Source organism: Diadema antillarum, unplaced genomic scaffold, assembly GCF_040938485.1.
Source record: "Diadema antillarum isolate AM-2024a unplaced genomic scaffold, OU_Dant_1.0 seq00000690_RagTag, whole genome shotgun sequence".
In the NCBI taxonomy this organism is placed as follows: Eukaryota; Metazoa; Echinodermata; class Echinoidea; order Diadematoida; family Diadematidae; genus Diadema; species Diadema antillarum.
This window is the reverse complement of record NW_027271595.1, coordinates 208,649-228,438: the sequence shown is the minus strand read 5'-3', so window position 1 is coordinate 228,438 and position 19,790 is coordinate 208,649. Positions and strand designations below refer to the sequence as shown.

At 37.5% G+C, this 19,790-nt stretch overlaps 1 protein-coding gene across 1 annotated transcript; it reads left to right on the top strand.

The window, feature by feature from the left end:
• The first annotated feature begins 258 nt into the window (after nt 1–258).
• LOC139737356 (uncharacterized protein in proB 3'region-like) lies at nt 259–18,385 on the top strand. The gene is made up of 11 exons (XM_071648033.1): nt 259–378; nt 1,762–2,033; nt 2,623–2,736; nt 4,151–4,322; nt 5,902–5,990; nt 9,029–9,125; nt 13,055–13,172; nt 14,080–14,147; nt 16,061–16,145; nt 16,686–16,730; nt 18,102–18,385. The coding sequence occupies exons 2-11, from the start codon at nt 1,763–1,765 to the stop codon at nt 18,186–18,188; spliced, it is 1,146 nt and encodes a 381-aa protein (XP_071504134.1). The 5' UTR covers nt 259–378; nt 1,762; the 3' UTR covers nt 18,189–18,385.
• The last annotated feature ends 1,405 nt before the right edge of the window (nt 18,386–19,790 follow it).

The following is a 19,790-nucleotide window of genomic DNA, read 5'->3' as shown; positions in this document are numbered from 1 at the left end:
CGTTGTACAGTATGGGAACTTTCGTTGTCTGCTATGATATTATTCTGACAACAGACTTCGTCAGACTGGCGTTGACTCGCCGTAGATGGAGGCTTTACCAATCACTTCCAATAATCATGCATGCATATAATATGCAGCTCGCAGGGGGAGCCGGAGCACAGAACTCTTACACATGTGTAAGAGTTCTGTGAGCCGGAGGGCCACGTGCATTGCATATGGATGACTATCCAGTAAAACAAGGGGTCCAATGTCGAAGGAAGTGTCTGGATACCCAATACTAGAGATCAATAGTACCGCGCCGCCCCTTGGACAGCCAAGAAACTACAGGCCGAACTTCCTACAGACAGGCATAGCATACAGCTACTCGCAAACAGCGAGGTTGGTCGAGGTTAGTCGGAGGTGCATGATAGCCAGAGCTGTGTTTGCTGTGTGTAGACTTTACAGCGCCGCGGCCACGATATCCTTTGGCCTGCCCTGGGAACCCCGGGCTGGGTCGGGGGGCGGGGCGGGCGGGCGGGCGGGCGGGCGCTTTGTTGTGTATGTGTGAGAGCGTTCGGGCTGGTCGCAGTTAGCGTGAGGATGAAACTCTATCCTGAGTCTTTATGCTTGTAAAGTTGTTCTGATTATTACATTACTAGGAATTCTAGAATCTAAATTAATACAGTACAAGTAGAGCTCTAACAGTTAGATCTATTAAAGGAGACAAGAAGAAACCAGCTGGTTCCAGGTTGGAACAGAACACACGAAACTCATTTTCACTTGTTTCTGTACCATCTTGGAACTGCAGCAGCGACCCCAATACGTACCGTACAGAGCTGTTACTGTGTACACAGCGCCCCGCGCCGGGCCCGGGGTAGCCCCGGAGACCGCGCCGCCAGGCGCGGTCCTGGCGGCTTCCCCCCAGTTTCGCTAATGTGAGAGCTCCCCTATTCTGTGTGCTTGTGCGAGTGATTGTGAATTCTGTGAACATCGGTGAGCTGCTTATAAGACATCATTTTGTGCATCACAAGCAATGAAATGCCTCAAACAGTCGCCGATGATAGTCATTTAGGTTTCATCGACCCATGTAAGTATTCCTAGTTGTTTCTGTTGAAAATTTAAGGAAATATAGCGCCGCAAAGGCACCCGTTTGTTCAACATGAAGATCTGAAATGGGAGCACGGCGCAGCCGCCACACTGCGTGTGGCGGCTGTCGCAGTTAGGCCCGGGGTTACATCTCTCACTGCATTTGGTTTGATTTTAATCGTTTAAAAAAAGAGAAAATGATCAATGTACTATGAAAGTAGAAAAAACAGATTTGCACTGCAGAGTATAATTCGGTCCTTTGCCACACCAGGGGGCGTGGGCCAGGACCAGGAGGTGTGTCACCTCCCTGGTCCTTCCCAATTCTCAGGTAATAGTAATTGCACTCGGTACCAGTCCACGTACTAGTACTAGGCCTATGTAGTAGGCTACCACTACGTGTACTAAACCTCGGTCTCAGAGCAAGCTCTAGCTAGCTCCTGCCTTGGGTCATATAGTGGCACAAAGGATGGAGTTGAGATCTCTCGGTCTCGGGGGCAATAACAATCACAACACCTCGAAAAGCAGCAGACATTCAGTTGATATCTGTATTCGTAGTTTTGGTTCAATTCTCTGCTGCCATCTGTGGCCGATGTTGTCACAAATGCTTTTTTTTTTTTTTTATGCCCTGACATTTTCACTGCACTGTGTATACCTGTAGCTGTACTGACTCTCTTTTGTGGCCTTCTGTTTGAACAGAATGCCACACGGTGTGATATCTATAAATGCAGGTAGAACCCTTGGCCTTGGTTTCTTGAACTTGAAGAACAGATCACATCTCGTTAAGTCATCAGCAGCAATTTTCAGCTCCCCCATCACCATGGCAACATCTAATGGAGCTGCTTCACCATACATTGTGGTCCACAGCTTGTTCAAGGATGGTCCACGGGGCATCTTTGAATGTATGAAGAGAATGCATCCAGAGGTGTTTCAGCTTTGTCACTTCATCGATTGTGATGTTCCCTTTTCAGGTAATTTTTTACTGCCTGGTTGACGAATGGGTTTTAAAACACTTCTGCTTGTCACATGCAGTATTAATGTGTCTTGGTCAAGTCAGTGAAATGGCATATGAATCATGATATATAATGACTTACAGTTTATTGAATCATGTGGCTCGTTCTTATCAAAACTGAAGTTGTCTAAGGAGTCCACTTCAACTTTTTATTCAAGCTTGCACTTTTTCACATGGATGAAAGTAGAAATGCAGCATGTGCAGCACCTCGGAAACAATCTAAACAAGAACGACAACTCGTCGAAGAGATATGAAACTTCCCTGAGTCTGAGAATATTCCCCAGCACAATGAAAACGAGAAGAAAATAGAAATGTTGATTATTTATATGCAAGCTATTATGGAGAGGTACAGGCATACATTTACCCTGGGCATGTAGCACCTTGAATCGAAAATGAACTGCTGTCCGCCAATTTTACAATTTTGTTAAGACACCAAACATTTTTAATGATCCTAAGTAATTTGTAACTTTCCACTGCAATTCCACTAAAACAGCTCTTACACGTACATTCCTTGCGCATGACATGATCCCCTTTCCCTGCTTTCATAGATGAAATCATTGAGAAGTTCAAGAAAGCAGACGTTCTCCTGTTGGATACAGAGAGATTACCATCCTTAATGAGCCTGCTGCAAAGTGCAAAGTGGGTCCAGTCAACATGGGCAGGTAAGTTTTCTCGGCACCTTTTAACCCCAAAACATCAGTAGAAGGGTGCTTTTCAACTTTGTATATTTTGTATGGCTCTGAGATGCCAGGAATGTGTATTTCTTACACATCCCAAGAGTTAGCATTGATGTGTTTTCAAAATACCAAAGTTGTAAGATTGCTACTTGAAGGTAAAAACAGCAAAAATGGCTTGTATGATACTTTGTATTCGTCAGGATGTTGGAGTTTGTATACCGTTCTCTAGTTGGAGTAACAAGAAAGACCTTGTATGAATTTGACATTACTGTCCCAGTTTATAGTGTTAAGGGAAACTTCCGGTGTAATACTCCTCTCAACTGTATCAAGTTGTTTGTAATCAGAAGCGTGGTAAATTGTGGATCATTCTACGAAGAATTTGTAGTCCGCCACATCTCATTGTGAGTATATGATACCATCATCCAAGTATTTAGCTGGGTAACTAAAACCGCATCCAAGTTTTGGATTTGTAGATCTGTAGACAAAGGTTCAGGAAAACAACAATGTGATCTTTCGTTTGAGATTGCTTTCACATGTAGTTTTTGTGCAACACATAGTGTGGCTAACATACAAAATACAATGAACATCAATTTCATTTGTGTGTGTGTCTGTGTGCGCATGTGTGTCTGTGTGTCTGTGTGTGCATGAGTTTCCTGTCTAAATACAGTCAAGGAATGATGCACATTGTGCCATTTTTTTTAGTTCATTATCTGTTGAAAGTTATATTTTTTTTTAGTTTGCTGAAGATGCCTAAAGTTTATATCTTGTTTTTGATGAACAAAAACAAGTCTTATTTTAGCACTTGTGTGCTTTGATTTTCTTCTTTCTTTTTTTTGATAGCATTTTTATTTAGGAATCAAGTCCAGTAATGATGTTCATCAATAATCAGGGTAGAAGTAAATTAACAATAATTTCACATTGACATCAGGTTTTAATTGGTCAAAGGTCGTCGTACCTTGGCTTGAAATGTTTTATTCAAGTCATAACATCAGCTAGGAATGTTTATCAATCTTTGGTGAGAAGGATAAGACAAAGAGATATAAGTTGCCTGAAATTGTGGAAGTGATAGGTGAAAGGTCACCAAAAATTGAGGTTTTCTTGCTGTATGTTGGTTTTCTTGCTGTAAATGTCCAAAGGGACGTAAGTTCAGCAGTAACGTTGGTTGGTATAATATCTAGAAATAAATTTAAAAAAAAAAAATTTAATGAAAATTTCCCTTGTGCAGAGAGGATTGAAGGTCAGTCCTCAGTTTGTGGTCATGATCAATGAGCTTTGTCAAAAAGTGTGTGAGGGACTGTGTCCTTGCATTGCAAATTGAGTGGTTGCTTGAGAAGCACAGGTCTCCATTTTGACTGTGTACAACAGTCATGTTGTGCTCTCCTTTTTGTTTTTATTGCAGGAGTTGATGGTTTTATTAATCACATGGATCCTTCCCAGCTGCCTCCCAAGTTCACCCTGACAAGGTTTGCTGGAATATTTGGTACGCACATGGCAGAGTACGTCATCGGCCATATTGTGGCGCACGAGCGACGCTTTGCTCTCCTCCGAGAAGCGCAGAAAAGGAGTGAATGGTATGATTGAAAACCTTTTTTTTTTCTTTTTTTCTTTTGTTTTAACAAAGAAAGAGGGGGCACAGGCCTGGTGCGCCCCCCTCTAGATCCGCCACTGCTTAAGTTCTCATTTGTGATAATTTCATATCATTTGTTTATGTATATTATGTATATGATGATGCCATGATCAAACTCAAATAATTAAAGCATATTTATATTATGAGTTCCAGATTTGACAATATTATCTAAGTGAAGCAAACTGGAAACACATCGATTGTCTTAAAGACCTGTTCTGATTCAATAGGTAACTTACCATGAAAAGAACTCATTAGCTACAAATAAAACTCTTGCAAACGGTTTTGCTATTGTTTTTGTGATTTTAATGAATGTTTAAGAAATCGCAGCTACACTGAAGTTTTGACAGATGTCTTACATACTTTGATATCTCAGAATAAATGGCCTAGTAATCACTAGAGTAATGGCTCAATATCAGCTTGATACACTGATAATGTGCTATTTACAATAGTTTGTTTTGCTTTTTATGCCTCCGCCAACGAAGTGGCCGGAGGCATTATGTTTTCGGGTCGTCCGTCCGTCCGTCCGTCCGTCCGTCCGTCCGTCCGTCCGTCCGTCCGTACGTACGTCCGTCCGTCCCGTTTTGTTTTTGTCGATATCTCAAGAACCGTGTGGTGGTTTCACATCAAACTTGGTATGAGGGTATATCCTGGGGGGATAATACTTTGTTTGGATTTTAGGGTCACGGGGTCAAAGGTCAAAGGTCACAGGTTATTTTGTGGAAAAAAAAGGATGAAAATTCATGTTTTTCTCCATATCTCGCAAATGGTTCAAGGTATCTTCATGGAACGTAGTATATATGCTTGTTCCAATGGGCAGTGATTATCTAGGGAAGTTGGGGGTTATGGTTCAAAGGTCAGGGGGGGGTCAAAGGTCAAGGTCAACTCCTCAAAATATCACTACTTTCCTTATATTTATGCAATGCCTGAAGGTTTGTTGTTTTGTTTTTAACTTGATGTATACATGTATTACCCAATATATATTCTGTGGGAAGTTTCTTGCAGAAAGGTCAAAGGTCAAAGGTCAAGTGAAAGTGCTGAATTGCACTTTTTCCTCCATATCTCAAAAGTAACTCAAGGTATCATCATGAAACTAACATATTTATGCATGTTCAACCTAACAGTGATTCTCTTTGTAACTGTGAGGTCAAAGGTCAAAGGCCAGGTTTAGATAATGCTATTTTCCCATTTGATACTGAAATTATACTTTTTCTCAATACCTTGAAAATTACTCAATGCATAAACTTATAAAAGGATCAAAAGTCAAGTAAAAATCATCAGTTCCCCAAATACCTGCACTCTGACGTTTTACTCATTCATCCCATTGAACCTAGTTCTAGGAAAGTGAACATTCAGCACATTTGTGTCAAACCTGTCATTTTAATATTTTGCCAATTGTGTGAAACTGTCATCACTCATTGTCAAGACATTGTACTATAGACCTATTAGGAGAACCATGCATTATAGTGGAGGCATATCAGTCGCCGTAGCGATATATCTAGTTCCTGAAACTTCTGTATCAACAGGGTTCAAGGAGAATACACCAGGATTGGTTATCACTTACTCAAGGGCAGAACTGTTGCTGTCTTAGGTGCTGGGGACATTGGCACTGAAGGTATCAAGATGAAGACTTTTGTTTTGTTTTGTTTTGTTTTGTTTTGCTCTGATATTTTATACTAAGTATATCTTCAGAATATAATTTGGTAGGTTAGATATTTATATGAATTTGTATATATATATATATATATATATATATTCTTTTTTTTTTTTTTTTTTTGTTAAGTAGAATGATGAAGGATGATGTGTAATATTCATACTTTTGTAATTTGGTAAAATGTAATATTTTGTGCAATATATTTATATTTAAGTATGATTTTTGATGTAGATGTTGTGTATGACAGTTCAATGTGTTTTATTTAATTTGAATGTATCGATCTATATGTCATTGCAATGTATTTTAGCCTTCGGGCTACGAGTTTGCAAGTTTTTTTATCAAATGAACCATTCTAATAATAATTAAAAAAAACCACACACACACACAAATTAACTGTGGTCTGAAATATTGTTACTTGTGTCAAAGCTATATATTAACAGTTCAAATTTTGTTATTCAAAGGTATGAACATGAAAACGTGTCAACATATCATGGTGCATTGGACAGAATTGGTCTGTGAAGGGGTTGAAGGATAAGACATTGAGATTCTTGAACAGCCTGTCATGTGTAGATGCTGCTGTGTGTGACATCTTAATGGTGATTAATATCATGGACCTACTTCGGATAGTAGGTCCACGTTAATATGCCGCCAAATGCTAGCTGTGTATAATCAGGTTTATTTTGTAGCAGCTATTACCAGGCTTACAAAGATATGTTCTGGTACTACATCAACTTTAATCAGGCAAAATACTGTTAAGCCAGTTTCAAGTTTATACTCTGTGTGTGAACACAAATAGAAAGAGCAAAAACAACAACAAACTAACAAACAAACAAGTGAAAAGTCTTATATGACTATACATTGTTACCATATTTAATGCCACTTATCTGTTTACTGTGATTGTCTACTCAGATATTGTCTTTGAATAACCTTTGCGCTTAGCTTTAATGAATAAAGCAATCATGAAAATTGGCTGCAATCTTCGACCATTCACTCTACACATATCAAGGTTCATATCAATTGATTGCTCTGTCATGGGTATACTTACAGAGCTTGGTTTACTGCCGTCATACATGTACCATGAAGAAGTCTTTGAATGCAAAGTTTATGACATAATCCTTCAAGGAATCCTTGAGTTTGAGATACACTTTCCAAATATTTTGGACATAAAATTGCTTTGTTGTAATAAATTATTGTATGGGGTTTGTCATTTAAAAAAAAAAATCAAAATATACTCAACCACTGCAAACGTACGTTTTTAAAGACTCAGTTTGACCTTTAACTTTCACCATTGTCAAATGTGCTCCAAAACTGAAAAGATGTACATGTGCTTTCCCAAAGTTGATCATAATGATACTGACCTTTGAAGAGTTGTATTCATCACTAGTAATGAAGTTATTACCTCCGCCAAGGAAGGAGGAGGTTAAGTGAACATTGGCGTTGGTTTGGTTGTTTGTAAAATAACTCTAAAAGTTTTGAATGGATTAAAAATGAAACTTGCATAAAAAGTCAATATCTACACAAGAAACACCTCATTCGATTTTGGAAGAGATGCGGGAATTTTATGGACTTTTAAAGGATTTGTAATCTTTTAGCATATGAGGTCAACGGACTTAGGGTTCAAGCTGCGCGTACTGGAGGTTTACATACATGCACTAAAGCACAGGCTCTGCTCGACATGCAAGGCACTGTGCAATGACATAAACAAAAGGTTTCTATTTTGGGAAATTTCATATGTGTAAGGGTGAAAATGAGTTGCTGGCTTGGTGGAGGTCTGTGCTCCCGGGTGCTTTTCTAGTTGCTTATCAAGTTTGGCTCTTGCATCTTGACTGTGTGACATTAGACCTCTAATATCATGACTCAAAACCTAGTCTTGTAGATTATGCAGGATGCAGGATATCTGGTTCCATGACATTTGCTCCTGCAACAATCGTTCCCATTATTAAAGTATCTGCACGCTGGGCCAATCACAAATTCTACCCACAACAATAACCCTAACCCCAACCTAAAAATGCTATCACAACCCTAACCCAAAACGCTATCACAACCCTAACCCTAACTCGAAGTCCTTGGAGAAAATAAGACCGGAGTCGCAGGAGCAAATGTTGTGTCACTGGATATCCATACTCAAGATTACATTGAGATGATACCTCCTGTATTTATGAGTTATTGGAATGACAAGATATAACTGTGCATGAAGGTAAAGACAGCAAAAATAAAATATTTGCTGTACCTTGTGGTGGCATAAAAGGCATGAAAAAAAGAAAAGAGGCGAGAGCGAAAAGACAAATCTCATAGAGACAAGAAACAACCAAGATATCACCAGTTGCATTGTACTTCCCATGATTCAAGCTAGCATGCAACTAGCTCTTACAGTAGGAGAAGGATATCAGAATCATCCCCCTTGACTTTTTGTTTGTGACCTTCCTTCCCTGTATTGACTTCAAAATAGAGCCCATCTGCTTTGAACATTTTGGCCCGAATTCACGAAGGTGGTACAATTGAAACCATGGTTTAAACCATGGACAATTTGTATGGAGCGCCAAGTGTCGCATGGCCTATTTCGTTACAAAATCGTTCATTTCAATGTTCATTTCGTTGATGATCATTTTGTTGATGAAATGTTGTCATTTCGTCGATGAAATGACTGATTTCGTAACGAAATAGGCCATGTAACACTTGGCGCTCCATACAAATTGTCCATGGTTTAAACTTTGGTTTCAATTGTACCACCTTCGTGCATTTCGGGCCTTAGGCTTTCTGTCTACACTCTTGCCGTCGTGTGAGACTGCACTGTCTTCCTTTTTCAGATGTTCAACTCATTACCCTCTAGATTTTAGCACATGCCATGCCATGCCCAGTTTCCGTAAGTATGTTGGAGTAGAAGTGGATATTTCCCACCAGTTGGTTTCCCATACCGAAATCCAGATGTTCCGTCAGATAAAAAGTATTCAGTATAAAACTAATGTGGATTTGTTTTGTCTTTGACTGTTTCTTTTCAGTTGGGCGAGTGTGCAAGGCTCTCAACATGCGAGTTATTGGCCTTGTAAGGAAGGACCTTCCACCTGCCCAGAGATCCAGCTCCATTGATGAATACAAGTAAAAGCAAAAAAAACAGAACAAAACAAAGCAAAACAAAAAACAGCGTATTGTATGTACGCTGCAAATGCCGCATGTATTGTATAGTGTTCTGTTCAACACACCGGAACTGTCTTTCAGGACATGTCATAGAAAGCTTTACGTTTTATTTATGATTTTTTTTTGCATAGTGTGCAGGAAATATCATCTGCTCATACAGATTTCATGACTTTGATGATTTTCCTAGTTGAGATTAGTGAAGATTTTGTTTATGCTTTGATACATAGTTTTGTTGACATTTCATATCATCCTGTCAGAAGTAGTGTCATTTCGTTAGTTCACCCCCTAGGCTGAGGTGAACTGTCCTACATACTTTTCATCTTCCATGTGAGTCCGTAATCATCTCCTTTAACCTGTTGCGGACGGACTGATTTGGCTTCAACAGGCATTTCCCATAGACACTTGCCCAAGTGTACTCAGGACTCATTCTCAACAAGTTAAGGGAACAACCATTCTAAGGAAGATTTTTGTTTTATTTTTTTTTCTGTTAAATCATTGTCAGTGAAATATTTGTACAATGGCCATCACTTCTGTGATGAAAGGACCAAAAAATTATTCATAGCATTTGTGGAAGTTATGGCTGTGCCTGCTGTCAAATTCTGTACTTTTGTCACTACAGTAAACCCAATATTTTATAAGCACAAAGCTTTGGCCTAGGACTTATGCCTATCATCAAAATGTAAAAACAAACAGAAGATGTGCTTGATATTTGTGAAGGTACCCAATACAATAGCAAGCAACATTAATTATTTTCTTGGCTTTTCACTGTAAAGAAATCATACCCATACAATCTATGTAGTTCAGTGGCACATGCTTTTAATGCAACAAACAAACAAACATACAAACAAGCAAAAACAGGTAAACAAAAGTCTTCTTTAGCCCAGGCTCCCTTTAAAGGACAAGTTCACCTTCATTAACATAAGGATTGAGAGAATGTAGCAATATTAGTAGAACACATCATTGAAAGTTTGACGAAAATCGGACAATCCGTTCAAAAGTTATGAATTTTTGAAGTTTTTGTGCAGTAACCGCTGGATGAGAAGACTACTGCAGTGTGTGAATAACTTAGATGTCACATGCGTACAACAATGTAAGGAAAATATAAAGAGAATTTCACAAAATTTCATCTTTTGAAAAAAGTACACATTCCCCCCGACTCGTTACCGACAAATGTTATGGGTAATATTATTCCCCCTGCCTTTAGAAAGCGGCAAGTCAAGTGCTCTTTTATTATGCGAAAAAAGTGAAAATATGTCGAATTTTCTTTACGTTTTCTTTATACTGTTGTACGCATATGACTCACAAGCTGTAGTAGTCTCCTCATCCAGCGGTTCCAACACAAAAATTTTAAAAATTCATAACTTTTGCATCGATTGTCCAATTTTCCTCAAACTTTCACTGATGTGTTCTACTAATATTGCTGCATTCTCTCAATCCTTATGTTTATGAAGGTGAACTTGTCCTTTAAGTTATCATGATGACTCCAACAATATGGACCCTTCTCTATATCCTCCAGGAAGGAGTGCTGCTCCCAGCGGGGTATGTTAGACTTGGGTATTAAATAGGCGCTAATAGTGATTGTGTAATGTAAGCATTAGATAAGACGAATGGGAGAGAAAAATGTGCTCTCCACTGTGAAAGAGTACCAATGTTCCTGCCCTTTGAACAGTCGCTCACATTGATATTAATCTATGTGGGCGGGGGGGAGCATGGAAGGGACTGTATCCTGCAAAGCTAATCATCTATTTGCTCTCTTATCAACCACATGAAAAGATACGACTTGCCACTTTGACCCCATCAAACAAATACCGGTAGTACTGTTTTCCCCTATTGCTGCTAGTGTTGTAGCTATTACATCTCCCCAAATCATGTTCATGCACATGTTCCCGCACTCTATCATGTCCATTTTGCTGAGTTTGCACATTTTGCCGTATGTATCAGTGTAAATTCATTGACTTGGCAGAGATATGATCTAATGCAGTGAGTGCAAATTAGGTATAAAATAAAATAAAATAGTGTATCTTTGATGGTAGCATTAGAAATGCCTGGTTCCCAGTGTGATTGGTAACAAACTGTCATTTTGAAGAGATGACACAAATAATAATCTTCCTGCCTTTATAAGAGCTAATGAATTAATGAACAAACTATATCATTTGTAAAACTGGAAAAAAAAATGGGTAAACAGTATTTTTGACACATTAAATTATATAACAATCACATGATCCTTCCTCTTTGTCATAAAAACTTATTAGTTTTTGTGTCCATGTGGATTACTGGTTTCCTCTCAATATCATACTCATGCTAAAGTTTGGAGCATCTAAATGTTTCGATAATGCAACTTACAGTGTGACTTATATACAACATTAATTTGCCACAACTTTTCTTGATTTGCCGAACTTGAACACTGGGATAGAAAGATATGTATGTGTGCCAAAACAAACACTTCAGTCATGCACTTGTTTGCATGGGAAGGACATAATTTGCTAGTTTAACTGACTACTTGGATAGTTAAAGTGAGTGAATATAATGTTTTTTATGCCTCCGCCACGAAGTGGTGCCGGAGGCATTATGTTTTCGGGTTGTCCGTCTGTACGTACGTCCGCTTTCGTTTACGCGATAACTTGAGTAATATTTACTGGAATTTTACCAAACTTGGTTCAAGTATGAAGTATGATGGGGCAATGATTTGATTAGATTTTGGGTGAAATCGGCTAAAGGTCAAAGGTCAAGGTCAAATCATGAAATTGTGTCCGTTTACGCGATAACTCAAGACTGGATTGAGCAAATTTCACCAAACTTTGTCCGAGGATGATGTATGATGGGACAATTACTTGATTAGTTTTTCAGTGAAATCGGACAAAGGTCAAAGGTCAAAGATCAAGGTCAAATCCTAAAATTTATCTGTTTACATGATAACTCAAAACTGGATGAAGCAGCTTTCACCAAAGTTGGTCCAAGGATGATGTATGATGGGACAATTAGTTGAGTAGATTTTAGTGACACTGGCAAGAGGTCTAAGGTCAAAAGTTCAAGGTCAAATGCTACAAATGTTGCTATTTCCCCCATATCTATGCAATGCCCGCAGTTATTTTCTTGAAACTTAGTGTAGACATGTAGTACTGCGTAAATATTCTCCAGGGAGAGTTTCATGTCATAAGGTCAAAGGTCAAAAGGTCAAAGGTTAGGTGAAAATGTTGCAATATCACTTTTCTCGCAAATGGTTCAATGTATCTTCGTGGAACGTGGTACATATGCATGTACTGACTGGCAGGGATTATCTAGGGAATTTAGGGGTCATGGGTCAATAGTCAGGGGTCAAAGGTCAAGGTCAACTCCTCAAAAATGTTACTATTTCCCTCATATCTACTAGTTTATGCAATGATTGCATTATTAGTTTTAAAATTCAATATAATAATATGTATTACTTAATGGAGATTCTCTTGGAAATTTCCAGCCAGAAGGTCAAAGGTCAAAGGTTAATGGTCAAAGGTCAGGTTTAAATGAAAAAAAAGATATATTTAGTACTGTAATTACACTCTTTCTTCATACCTTGAAAATTATACTCGACGCATAAACTTATACATTCTGTAATAAGGTCGGTCAGAAGTCAAGTAAAAACTTTCAATTCCCCAAATATGTGTACCTGCACTCTTTAATAGACAATTATAGCAAACCCAGATTATGGAAAGTGAACATTCAAGATATTTCTGACAAACCTGTCATTTCGATATATTGCCAGTTATGTGAAACTGTCATCACACATTGTGAAGACATTGTACTATACACCTATTGGGAGAATCATGCATTATGGCGGAGGCATCAGTCGCCATCGCGACATTTCTAGTTTCAAATTGTATTTTGTAACAGTCATCTCATTTGTGTGTTTGTAGGAAAAATGAGGATCTTCCATACGTCCTTGGCGAGGCTGATTTCGTTGTCAATGTACTACCCAGCACTCAGCAAACAATCAATTTTCTGTCTGGGGATGTTTTGTCACTATGCAAGAAGGTAAATTAGATTTTTTTTACTGTTTCTCATCCTCACAATGTTTCATTGTTTTTATTGTTGTTGCGTTTGCTGCTGCTGCTGTTGTAAATAGTGTCGTTGCAAAGAACTGGGGAATTTGTTGTGTGCATATATATGTGTGTATTCTTAATTTATTCTTAATTTTATTGAGAATGCAAGATCCACTGTATGCTGATACTTAATCATGTGAACAAGCAGATTTATATGAAAGGCCTATAAATTTCCGAAGGTCATACTCGTACTAATGTGAGTATATTATGTTAGGATAGGTGTAGTTCATGTGAGTATTAAGTTATGTGAGGATATGTGTATTTCCTGTCTCTGTAAAACATTGTTTTCTTCTCTGTGTCCTATATCTCGGGCAATATTTTTCTTCTGATGTCGTTTGTCATTGAAAGTACAGAAAATAGGGATTTTTTTTTTCCTAATGTCTTTTTGATGATTTGCCACAATGTCATTCTCTATGTGCATTCACAGATAATTAATCCATCAACAAATTTTGTGCAAAGTTTATTGTGATAATAAATGCACCAAGGCACGAGCTAGAGTTTACCATTACTTACAAGAGTTATGTCAAAAGTTGCAGTCTTTTCACATGTGTGTTTGGAGGAGGAAACTCTAAATCTGTGACCAAAACAGTGTATAGCAATTACCTCACTTTGCTTTTGAAATCAACTTTAGTAGACAAGTGACATTGTGTGTTTGCATTTTGCAGACTTCAAGTGACATATATGTTTATATTTTGCTGACTTCATATTTCATTTAATATCCCCTTGTTTTGGTTTTTTTTTAAAGGGAATTTTTGAGTCGCATGTATTGTTTTCATCGGTATCAGAGTTAGCTCACTTATATTATATTTGTTTTCTGTCAATCCCATTTATATTCTTAGAAACCAGTATTTATAAATGTTGGACGTGGAGATGTCATTTCTGAAGACAGTATCATCAAGGCAATAGGGTGAGATTTCAGTATGAACAGAATAAGAGTGTGTTTTTACACATCCTGATGTTGCAGTTTCATGATGAGTGGCTTTACTTAATTGTAATATTTTCTGTTGCACAAAAGCAGCAAAAAAAAAAAAATGCCAAATAGGACTTTTTGTTTGGGCAATATTTGTAAGAATAAACATTCATAATGAGGTTCAACCATCAAAATTGGATGTTCTGTATCAACTGAAGTCAGTTTCCCATAATCTATACGGAAAAGAAAAGGGGTTTTGAAATGAAAGTTTTATTCAAGTGCTCTGACCCCTTGTCAATTGCATATGTGAAGGGATTTGAAGTCTGTTTGGCTAAAAAGGGGGATTATCAGATTATCTCAAATATGACATACACACTAAGTATATTGTATTCATAGAATTATTTTATGACCTAGAACAAAATAGTTCATAGAACTATTGTGTACAATGTCATCTGTTTCACAAGTGGAAAATGAATTAAATAAAAGCATGAAATGAAGAAATTTGTGTCAAAAGAAAGACTGATAAATGCAAATGCCAAGTTTTCAAGGACAATACTGTGTACACTGAATATTTCTCGAGATTTTTATTTTCGCAAATTTCACGAGTCAGGTGCTATTTACGAAATTAAAGACACATGAAAATATTGACTCTGATCCCGAAGTAAATGTGATGTACGTGGGTACACTTCTCTGTTTAGTACATGACTCGACGTTCGCGAATTTAACCACCCGTGAAATCGTTGGGAATTCCCGATTGGCGAAAATTTAAACTCACAAAATATATGCCGTATACAGTATATGAATACTGTTATAGGAATAAGTTCCCAACACAAGACTGCTCTTGCTCTTCTAATTTTTGTAATAGACTGATAATCATTGATATGCTTTACAAGTTTGTAACCTGAGGATGAAATCATCACTCTGAATGACATTTCAAAGTCCAGTCAAGACCATGAGCCCTAGCTATCAAAAGAAATTAGATTCTGTTGATGTGCTGTTGAAAGATTAGATCTTGCCAAGTTAGATGGATTGTGGATCGTTTGTAGCTCATCAGTTCACTGTGTGTAGATGTTTTGAAAACATTCTAGAACTATAGCTTAGCTCATGCCCCTTTTAAAAACAACATTCCGTCGATTTAGTTGTTTGACATTCTTTTGATTTTGGATGGACAACATGGTCATTTTCAAAAGTCATGCCAACAGACAGACCAACATGAAATTTGTGTGATCAGTCATTCTAAATAAAGTCCAGGATGTTTATCTCAAATGAATATTTAGTATGGAAAACATATTGCAGGGTATTTAAGAGCTAGTCTTGACAATCTGAGACCAAGCAGTACTTCCATAATTTGCAAAGTACTGTATACGCTATAATTTTTGCTTACATAAATGTTCGTGAATTGCCGCCGTCACACATATTCGCGAGTGGTAAAATTCGCGATTGGGGGACCAGAGAAAATATGAAGTGGCAAAGAAAGTGTGAATTTTCAACTCACGAGCAAATAAGAATGATACTAGTTATACACTGCATGAAAAAAAACTTACCAAACTCTGCGAACTAGTAAGTTGGAATTCAACATTTTTGAAGTGGTTAAGTCCATCGCGCTAGATTTCTGACGAGTGGTCCCCTTGCGATAATGGATTGGCTCTCTACAGTATTCGTAAGTAGACGTGGACGTGCGTAAACAAGCTTAGCCAGTATGGTCTGTTCGGTAAGTCGTGACATGGTATACTAGTACTGAAATGTTCGTATCATCAAGGCAAGGCATTCATTTTGGAAGGTAATATTTTCGCGTGTTGTTAATTTCGCGAATAGCTCCCGACACGCGAAATTCGCGAAAATGAAACCCCCGCGAAATATATAGCGTATACAGTATTCACTCTTTCCACTCATCCTGCTTTGCTTTCCAGGGAGGGGTGGATTTCCCATGCTATACTCGACGTCACCAATCCAGAGCCGCTACCAAAGGAAAGCCCTTTGTGGCAAATGCGAGAGGTAGAAAAAAAATATCAACTTTGTTTAGTTCTAATGATTCAGAGTGATCAATTGGGTTGAATCAAACATAAAAGGACAAAACATGAGACTTATACTTGGTATTAAATGAATTTAAAAATTTGATATTACATACTAATGCAGGCAGGAAATTCCACATACACTGTATTTGGCCCAATCTACCAAATTGATTTGTGAAGGAAATTGAAGATTACACTAGATTGGTGAAAAAGTTGTCTGCTTTTGGTATCATAATTATGTACATCCAGGTTCAAGGAAAACTTTTCCATCAAATACTCCTGGTAATGTTTTGGAAAGATAATGATGCATTATCATACAAATACCTATTTAATTTATTAATATCACACACACTTGAAATATGAAAACTGTAAAATAAAGACATGGGTGAAGCAAAAATAAATCTACATTTGAACAGATATGATAACTGTGTTACATGCATGCATGATGTATAAAATTATTTCAACATTAGCTAATCTTCCCACTCGTATGCTTGACTGAAGCCTTTGTTTTCCATTTGCTCAGGTTACCATCACGCCACATGTTTCGGCACAATCACATGGTCCAGAGGTATGGTATCACAAATTTTTAAAAGTCAACATTGTCTATTTATGTGTTCAGAGAGGGTACCATACAGGGAAAGAGATACTGTAAAAGTGGTTTCTTTCGCGTACATATACTTTTGCGGTTTCCATCGGTGCCGATTTTTTCGCGTGTGTTTAAATTCACGGTTGACAAAATCTGTGAATTCACAGTCGGCAAAAACTGTTTTATTTTACACATGAAAACCCAAACTATAATCCAATTATTCTTTTATTTATTAAATAGAAATTGAAATTAAATGCAGACTTACCTGAAATCCCGTCTCTCGAGTACTTTATAACATGCTTGTACCTACATTGCGCGGTATCGCTGTGTGTGTGTTGACCATCGATACACTCAATGTGCGGAATCTTCGTGTTTGCATGTGCGCAATATCGTTGTAACAAGCGGCGAGTTCAAAACATTTTCGCGTGATGTTAAATTCGCGGTTCAACATCAAAGCGCGAAAAGCGCGAAAATAAAACCACCGCGAAAGAAACCACTTTTACAGTAGTTCGTATCTCACTTCAACATTAGGGCCCTGTTATAGAATGAAAGCCAATCAAGCACATTCAATTCAGGTACCAGCCAATTAGAAATTGGTATTCAAACACTTTAATGTTTGATATTCTGACTTATGTTTTATCTCAGCTTTTGTGCAAGATGGCCCAAGAAAGATTGTCTGTGTTTGTCATTATATATTTGTGGGCTCTTTATGACAAAGTACCAGTTTGCAAAGTTTTTAAAACATTTTCAGTGATTGAAATGCTTGACAGTTATACGATGAAAGACTATTACACTTGATTGTAATGATTATCTTCGCTGTTTTAGAGTTAGTTTTAGTAGTAGTGCTATGTGTATCACAGTCATTTCCCATGGTTCCAAGGGTGATAAAGGCATGTTTTTGTTGTATTTTAGGCACAAAATCACAGACAATGTAATCAATGTGATATACTGGACCAAAAAAACAAAATCTTCTCTCATGAAGAGTGTAATATCAACATGTTATCACATGACAAGCCAAAAGTGCATTAATTGTATTCTAAATCTTTTGATCCACCCAATATACCATGATCTGATTAGCTCGTCAAATGGTGTCGTGCTGAGCATTCTGAATTCAACCTTGATAGGCTACCGAGTCATTTCATCTTCTCACAGAAATGTCCCATATGTATGACTGGAGAAATGAACTCATGCATACTTTCATACTGACATTATACATACCTGAAATGTTGCAAATGCTTGGATGGTAGGGATTTCCATACTAATATGTATCAAAACAGAAAACTATAACAAACTTCACTCTGAGTGCTACAGTTCTGTCATGTGATTCTCTCTTGTGTGGAAATTCACTTGTAGGTCACAGAGGTGTTCATGGAAAACTACAAGCGCTACATCAACAAGGAACCACTCAAGTATCAGCTAGACTGGACAGCAAAGTACTAGAATCCTTGACTATAGATTAATTGCAGATTACCTGTATACTATTACATACTCGAACTACAACTTTTTTTTTTTAATTTGAACTCATTTTATGTATCAGTATGGGAAGTCTTTTTCTATGATAAATAAAAGTGTATCATTTTGACTTTGTGTAGTTACTTCTCAGTACTGCTGGTTGTGGGGGTAAGAAATTGGTGTATAGCAAAGATTCTTATTTTTCTAATTGATCACTGTACATCTATAATCATCTTTCATTTACATCCATGCAAAGCCCTTAAATTGCTTCATTTATACATTAGTAAGAGAAGTGTAGACTTGTCCCAGAGGACCTTTACAACATTTTGAGAGTTAAGGCTGCATATGCACCTTTCATACATGCACAGTCAGAATCTGAATCATAAAACTTATTAAAGATGCAGTCATATACGTTCCACTGGCTGTGAAAATGACTTATTCAGTTAGCTTTCTTATGTGTCATGTGTGTGGCTTGTGTGTTTGAGAAACTGTGTGCTTCCCAACTTTTATGTATTCTAATCAGTTGAAATAACTCCCTAGAAGACACTGCTTATCTTGTAGCTTCCAAACTCACTGCCAACAAGTGTGTGCACTCTCTTTGGGTGAGGTTGTTTTATGCAAATTAGGCTACTGAACAGACTATCAAAGCAGTGGTTGGTGGTTTGGGGGTTTTTCCAATATTTTGGGAATGCTCCTGTATCTACCCTTTTTGAGGGATACAGTTTTGTCAGTTACGCTTCTTCTGCGGCTGAGAAGTGTTTTATGAAATTGAATCAACGTTGATGCAAAAATACCAGTACTTAGGAAGGGTAGTCCTCTTGTATGATTGATGGAATAGACCCAGTAAAGGTCAAAGTGTAAGTGCCACCCTTTTCTTCAGTAAATATCATGGAGTAACTCCTTGAAATGACTCACATAAGATGTTGCAGGCTAGCTTATCAGTGCAAAACTGCTCATATTATGTGCAAACAAAGCTGGATATGACTTTATCAGCCCTATAGAAAGAAGCAAACAAAGAACTTGCCTTGATACAGCAGCATTGTGTTACATTCATCATTAAAGTTTTTGTAGCTTTGTTTATTGAGAAATGTGCCTATTTGCCGATTGATATTGGTTTTAAATTACTGTAGGCCCTACATTTTGACAAGGAGAGAAAAGGGTGTGTTCAACTCATATTGACTCAGACTTATGGCTGAATAGAACTACATGTATTAACCAGTACAAGAATGATATAATAGTGAGTGTTCTGCAAGTATTTTGAATTTAACTAATTACCAAATATACATACTGTAACAAGTACAGGACTGGAATATTCTGTAATGATTTTCCTTTTTTGTTGTAATGTTAAAAGTTTTTTCCCCTCATTTTTAGAAACTACAAAGCAATGTCTGAACCTTTCATTTTGTGGCAATTTCTTAAAATTCCTTTAAAGATTAGATAATTACACTATGAGTTCTCTTTTATACAGTTCATCTGAGATTTTTGTGACTTCACATTTAAACAAGTGTTTAACTCATGATGTACATTTTTGCAAAACCTTTTCGTTCAGCATTAAGTAATGGATGCTAGATTCCAAGTGCTTTTGCATAT